This window comes from Strongylocentrotus purpuratus, unplaced genomic scaffold, assembly GCF_000002235.5.
Source record: "Strongylocentrotus purpuratus isolate Spur 01 unplaced genomic scaffold, Spur_5.0 spur5_scaffold_2, whole genome shotgun sequence".
Classification (NCBI taxonomy): domain Eukaryota; kingdom Metazoa; phylum Echinodermata; class Echinoidea; order Camarodonta; family Strongylocentrotidae; genus Strongylocentrotus; species Strongylocentrotus purpuratus.
This window is the reverse complement of record NW_022145605.1, coordinates 40,341,255-40,348,102: the sequence shown is the minus strand read 5'-3', so window position 1 is coordinate 40,348,102 and position 6,848 is coordinate 40,341,255. Positions and strand designations below refer to the sequence as shown.

The window sequence follows — 6,848 nt, the reverse complement described above, 5'->3', positions numbered from 1 at the left end:
CCCCCCAGTATGAACTCATTTGCATACAGCCAATCAGAGCTCATCTCGTCAATAACAAGCTGTGCAACGGTATGTGCAACATGCAAAATGGCGACCTCCGATTGCCACTCGAATATTGTATTGTGTTCTCATTCAGACTCAAAGTCAGAGGATTCTGAACATATAGACCTAGGCCTACGCTGGTTAGAGGTAAGTTAAAATTATAGCAATCAAAGATAGGAATAAGCCACTGCACTGCACTGGTCAATGAGTGTGTACACATACTTGCGACTTGCGTGTAAACAGCAGGCGGGTACGCGTAGACCGTAGTAGTACTAGACTCTAGTAGTAGGGTATATAATATAGGAGTAGTTTAGGGGGCGGGGGGGGGGGGGGGGGGGGGGGCGGTCGAAATGCCGCCCCCCCCCCCAACAACAAAAACAAAGAGAAAGAAGAAAGGAAGAGGACGTAGGAAGAAAAAGGCGAAAAAGGCGAAAAAGGCGCATCTTGGACTGGATATTTGCAGTGATGTCGTTGATGTACAGCAAAAAGAGGGCTAGTCTGATCACTGAACCTTGTGGTACCCCAGAGGTAACAGGCATCCAAGATGACCGGGAGCCCTTGACAACAACTGCTTGCTGCCTGTTGGAAAGTAGCGACATAGTCCAATGTAATGTGTCTCCTCTTATGCCATAATGCTCGAGCTTGGTCTGCAAGTGGCGATGAGGTACTCGGTCGAAAGCTTTCTGGAAGTCAAGGAAGATGACATCTGTTTGGCCTCTGCATTGTAAGGTGTGTGCCCAATCCTGGGTAGCAGAGATGAGTTGTGTGGTGGTGGAAAGTTTCTGCCGAAATCCATGTTGGTCATCTACCAGGATGTTGTTGGCAGCTACATGTTTCGAGATATGGCTGAGCACTATGTGTTCCATTAGCTTGCTGCAGATGCAGGTCAAGCAAATAGGTCTGTAATTTCCTGGATCACACTTATCACCGGACTTGTGGATGGGTGTTACCAATGCATGCTGCCATTCAGCTGGAACAGTGCCAGAGTTGTAGCTCTGCTGAAAAAGGAATCCTAAGGCAGGAGCAATCTCGTCAGCTACAAGCTTGAGGAGTTTAGGTGGAAGTTCGTCTGGCCCACAAGCTTTGGATGGGTTGAGATTTGACAGCTGCTTTGCCACACCAGGACGATGAATGAATGTAGCTAGTCGCTGCCCGGCAAGCAGTAGATGCAGGTTCAAGTCCCGGTGGTTCCAAGATTTTTTCTGACTTGTTTTTCAATACAGATCGATCAATCGATTTTATTTACTGGGTGTAAGCCACAAATATGTTTAAATAAGATCTCAATATGTAGTTTATAATAATAATTCCTCCAATTTTTCTTCTATTACACACGGCATACCACAAGGTTCTATCCTATGTCCTCTACTGTTTTTAATTTACATTAATTATCTTACACATTCTTTTAAAAACAACATTGTTACTATTATTTGTGACAAGTTCATAAGCACAAATCGGCGCCTTTCAACTGCACTTCGCTGTTAAATGAAAGTTCTTTCCCGCGTGGGTTTTCGGCAACAAAAAAAAAAGAAAAAAAAAAATAGGGTTTGTCTTATACACAGACATTTAATGTAACCAGTGTGTCACTTTAAAACCTGCGCATGCCAGGAGGTCGGCCAGATGGCTATACTACACAATTAACGTATTGCATTTAGAGATGTTGACTGAAGTTAGGAACCAAAAATAATGAAGCGCACTAAAGTATAGGATATAACCCTATTGTTTATATCAGCTTATGAAATTACTTTCAAAAATTATTTCTTAGCACTAATCATCATGCTTTACTTTTATTTTATTTTTTACTTCTTTTATTGCAGGACTTCTTACCTGAGAACTATGAACATCACATTTGTAATATAGAAATTGTCGAGAAAGAAGTAAAGCTAGTAACATTGAGATTGGCTGTTTCGACCGAAGAAGGGGCTAAAGAATGGCTGGAGTCTATGCAGAAGTCATCTCTAGCAACTTTTCGAGTGGAAAGAACTTATCCTACCTCTGTTGAAAGAGTTTTGTACAAGGTATGTAGCTGTAGGCATATCACTATTAAACAGTACCACTGTTGTCACACATTTGACATTTTTCATTTCATTTATTTCATTCTCCATAAAAAAACAACATTAAAACATACAAACATGATATACAGATAAAAGATTGATTACAAGAAAAATACAAAGGGAAGGAGCAAAATTTTTTAATGGGAATGTGGGGTTAACAAAAAGGTCAATTAGCCTTATGAATGTCAACCCCTGTTGAGAAGAGAGAAAAAGGAAAAGAAAAGCAGAGAAAACCTGAACACAAATACAAAAGGAAAAAAAAAAGAGGGAAGGAGAAGGGAAGAGGAGGGGGAATACATTACAAAGTGCATTAACTGAAACGTGACATTTATTTTGAGATTGAAGACAATGTTTGATTAGATTGAAGAAAAGGTTTTCCGTGTATGCCTACTATGGTACTGTGCAATATTTAAGTTTCATCAGAATTTCTTACTCTTAGTATATTTATGTAGTTTTAATCATAATACTAATAATAATACTACTAATAATAATTATAGTAATAATAATAATGATACTTATAATAATATATATATGTAACTTATATTGCACCAAATCCACTTTGTAGGGTGCTCAATGTGCTTAAACAGAAATGTTAAGGTTTTTCGTTTGAAAAAGTCAGATGTCATTATGTTTTGATGTCTTTGGGAAGGCTATTCCAGAGGTTAGGGCATTAAAATTTGTCCTTGTATGTTCTAAGTTTAAATTCTTTCAGCCCTGATCCAATTTAAAAACACTGAAATTTGTTCATGCATGTTTTACATTCTCACTTCAGACTGAATTTCGCTGCCAACATAACACGAAACCAAGATCTACAACAGCTGACCAACGCAAGGGGTCTAAGAACACAAATTGTCCAGCAGGCCTGAGCATTGTTGTAAAAGTCAGCACCTTTCAAGCGTCAGATGGGAAAAAGAGAAAGTGCAGGTAATTGAATTTTGCATCCTTTTTGCATGGGGTACAACTGTACTGATTTGTTTGAAATTTTTTGTACCAGAATTATTTTTCTCTACTTTAATCTCTACTTTCTTTGGACAGGGTGTCCCAGATGAAATCTATACACTTCTGTGTTTTTGGTAGAGTTATATTGGTATGCTAGATTAGGCATGATTTTGGCCTGGAGGTATTGCATCAGAGATTAGATGCAGTGCGTTCAGGTCAATTGTCGAATTTACAAAACACAATTACATTCATATGCTGCAGCCTGCGACATCCATGCTTGCGCTCTCTCTCTCTTTGTCTTTCTCTCTGTCTCTGCCGAAATCAGTCTTCCGTACGTGTGTGCTCAAAATGTTAAAATTTGCTTTTTCTCTATTTTAGAGCGGATTTTGTTTCTATTTGTTTTATCTGATAGGGCTTGATGGGGGCTTCCAAACTCCGTACAGAATTTTGAAATTCATTAATTATGCAAATTTATTCAAAATCGATGAAAAATTCATTATTACTATAGCAAAATATATCTTCCAAACTTCTGTACAGAATTTTGAAATTCATTAACTATGCAAATTTATTCAAAATCGATGAAAAATTCATTATTATCACAAAATATATAAATTTAATAATTAATTTCTTGTATTTATCTAGAAGGATCTGTTGGAAATTACTAACAAAATTAAAGCCATTCCACAGATCTACACTTCCGGTGGGGACATAATATATGCATAATTTACTAATTCACTTGTCTTTTTAGGTCTTCTGATCCCCATATGCCTGCTCATCCGATGGTTGTCAAATTCAAGCGCACCCATAACCACCCTCTCAAGGCTGCAGATGCTTTGAGGCATAGGGATGTGAGTCAAGAGGTCAAGGAGAAGTTCCTGGATTTGTTCAGCAAGGGTTACACTCCTTCAAAAGCACTGGAACTGCACAAATACGATCTTCGACTCCTACACAATGACAACTACACTTTCATCAGTGCCGATAGATCCATCATACCTGACTTGCAGTACACTTACAGGTTAGTAGATTACATATTGAAGGGGATGTTTTGTTCAAAATCATGTGTTCAATGTGTGATCTAATCTATCCATTTTGATACAAGTTTATCGTTGCAATATATCTTAGGCCAATTAGAAAAATAGGAAGGAGGAGGCCCCCCTTTTTTTTTTCTTCCAAAATGGCCGCTCTAAATGGCTGCTTGTGCATTTTCCCTGACAGTCAGGATATTTTTTTAAGATGGCTGCCGGCACTTTTTTTATTTTTAAAATCAGAAATATATCATTTTAGCAGTGTGTTTTTCATGTTTTTCTTCTCAAAAGAAAAAATAGAGGGGGCGGCCCCCCAAAGGAAGCAGGCGGGGATGCTAAACATGTTTTTTAAAAAAAAAATGTTTTGACAGAAATAATCCTGCACACTGCAGTCACTAAGTTGGTTTTCTCATACATGTAGATCACAATGGCAGCCATGATTTGAAAATGAACGGTCCTTTTTCTTCTGAATGTGCGAGTTGTTCATAGGAACTTTGGTACATTAGTCGGTGATGACTCATTTGCAAGACACGTAGGTTCAGGTTTGACATTACGGAAACCAGAGTTCTCTCAAGAAAATATATTACATTTGTTGAAAATGCTAAAGCCCCAGTCCCATATAAAGCCGGACCAGCACGGACGAGCACGGACCACTCCGGACCATCCCGGACCATGGTCTGGGGTGATCCGGGATGGTCCGGGATGTTTTGTTCAAAAAAGTGTGATGCTTTTAAGCTACAGTCCCGTATACGTCCCGGACCGTCCCGGACCATCCCGGACCCCATCCGGGGTGATCCGGGATTCGGTCCGTGTTGACACCGTGTTGGCACCGGGGTGGTCCTGGATGGTCCTGGATGGTCCTCGATGGTCCTGGGCGGTCAATAACTCACTCCCGGACTGCCACGGATCAACACGGACCGCCCCGGCGCCACTACGGATGACCCCGGACCCAGCACGGTGGCTACACGGATCACCCCGGATCAAACTATTGTTCCCGGACCGTCCCGGACCACCCCGGCAGTTTTTGACCGTCAAAAACATCCGGGGTCGACTCCCGGACCGCCCAGGACCATCCAGGACCATCCAGGACCATCCAGGACCACCCCGGTGCCAACACGGTGTCAACACGGACCGAATCCCGGATCACCCCGGATGGGGTCCGGGATGGTCCGGGACGGTCCGGGACGTATATGGGACTGTAGCTTAAAGAATGAATACCTTGAATATCTTGAAAAATTTACTTTGCAAAACCTTTATACTGGGTAGTAAAATTGTAACCTCATAAACTTTGTACAAAAACCTGAAAATATATGTTCGGTGGTAAAAAAAGGTGACAGGCAAAGGTCCTCTTTTGTGATCCCTTGTGAAGTGTGTTCCTATATATTTTCTATCTGTGGCACTGATATTAATTAGTTCCTTTTCCTTCTCTTCAGGTTATACTACCAGACATTAAAAAAGGAGTATCGTGAAGCTGAGGGAGAATACATCTTTAAGGAGTTGGAGATTAAAATCGAGGAAGGATCACTCGATGATCACATCAGATTGTCAAAATCATGTGCTGAAGAAAATGGAAGTGACCCGATAATCACTGAGCTAAACAAAGCATTTCTTGCTGTACAACAAAGTTACATTAGAGACAAAGAATTCTTTGAAGGACCGGTGACAGAATTCACCAAGAAACTTGATGAACTAACTTCTGGAACGGATACTGCGCTGGCTTCGGCGCTTCACTGCTTTGGCCGGCACTCTGGGGAGGCACATGCTCCATGACGAAAACTCGTCGTTTAAAATTGAAACCCCCATTTGACTTTCACTACTCCTAGAGCTAAGCCTAAAGTAAACACTAGCGCTATACAATGTAATCCCCCTGCCGAGACCTTGACGGGGTGATAGAGAGGGATAGAGGAAGGGAGAAAGAGTGCTAATTTTCACAATTAAAATTGTTGTTATATCACCAATTCTGGGTCATTTTGCTTCGTTCGAACTTTCATTTTGGTCTTCATCAAAATTATTAGTGACTTAATTTTTTGGACATGAAAATATCTTAAAACAAGTAAACTATATATTTCCTACATCTCATTTCCTTTCAGGCAGAGCCCCAGTAAGAGTTTGTTTACACTAGTGTTACGTAAGATGATGAAGAGTCCAGCTGCAATCTGATATCATAATCTCTCACGCAGAGCCTCAAGGCTCTTTCAAAGTTTTAACGAGAGAAACGAAAGTGGGGTCGAGATACCCCACCTGATTTACATTGATTCCTGTGTTATAGTGGTGGGGTATAGTGTTAACGAGAGCTTTTCGTAATGCTAGGCAAGAAGAAACATACATCTCAAGTTCAAGTTTATTTATTCAAAACCACACAAGACATGATATAATGTTCTACATAAAAAGAGACTGATAATAGTACATTAATCAACATAAATCAACTTGATAACATCATAAAATGAATGGTTTTAGGACCCCTTTAGAAGCTAAGCTTGTGAGCGGGGCCCAATAGTCATCAAAATACATACATTAACAATATGGCAAGGTGAATAAGAAGAATGTATACAAACGGTGGAATTACTAAGCTACAAAATATGGAACACACAGTACTCACACACAACAATTGAGAATGAGAAATCATTAAGATACAAAGAAAAATTATGTCAGTCTTTCAAGTAGGTATGTTTTAGATAACCTGCTAAACCTAAAGAGTTGTACTATTTTTTTTATATCATTAGGCAAACTGTTCCAGTCTTTAATGCATGAGATATGGAAAGAGGTCAGAGTGACATTTGTTCTTGCAAAA

General features: G+C 40.0%; 1 protein-coding gene across 1 annotated transcript; it reads left to right on the top strand.

Annotated features, from left to right (window-relative positions):
- The first annotated feature begins 66 nt into the window (after nt 1–66).
- On the top strand, nt 67–6,072 carry LOC100891206. Its single transcript, XM_030992441.1, has 5 exons — nt 67–189; nt 1,857–2,057; nt 2,866–3,017; nt 3,781–4,047; nt 5,491–6,072. The coding sequence occupies exons 1-5, from the start codon at nt 88–90 to the stop codon at nt 5,825–5,827; spliced, it is 1,059 nt and encodes a 352-aa protein (XP_030848301.1). The 5' UTR covers nt 67–87; the 3' UTR covers nt 5,828–6,072.
- Nucleotides 6,073–6,848: the final 776 nt, after the last annotated feature.

Excerpts from the sequence above, each read along its gene's own strand:
- LOC100891206 (XM_030992441.1), top strand. The coding sequence starts at position 88 with ATGGCGACCTCCGATTGCCACTCGAATATTGTATTGTGTTCTCATTCA. Across the intron at positions 190-1,856 it reads TAGGCCTACGCTGGTTAGAG|GACTTCTTACCTGAGAACTA; the intron begins GTAAGTTAAAAT and ends CTTTTATTGCAG. Across the intron at positions 2,058-2,865 it reads TTGAAAGAGTTTTGTACAAG|ACTGAATTTCGCTGCCAACA; the intron begins GTATGTAGCTGT and ends TTCTCACTTCAG.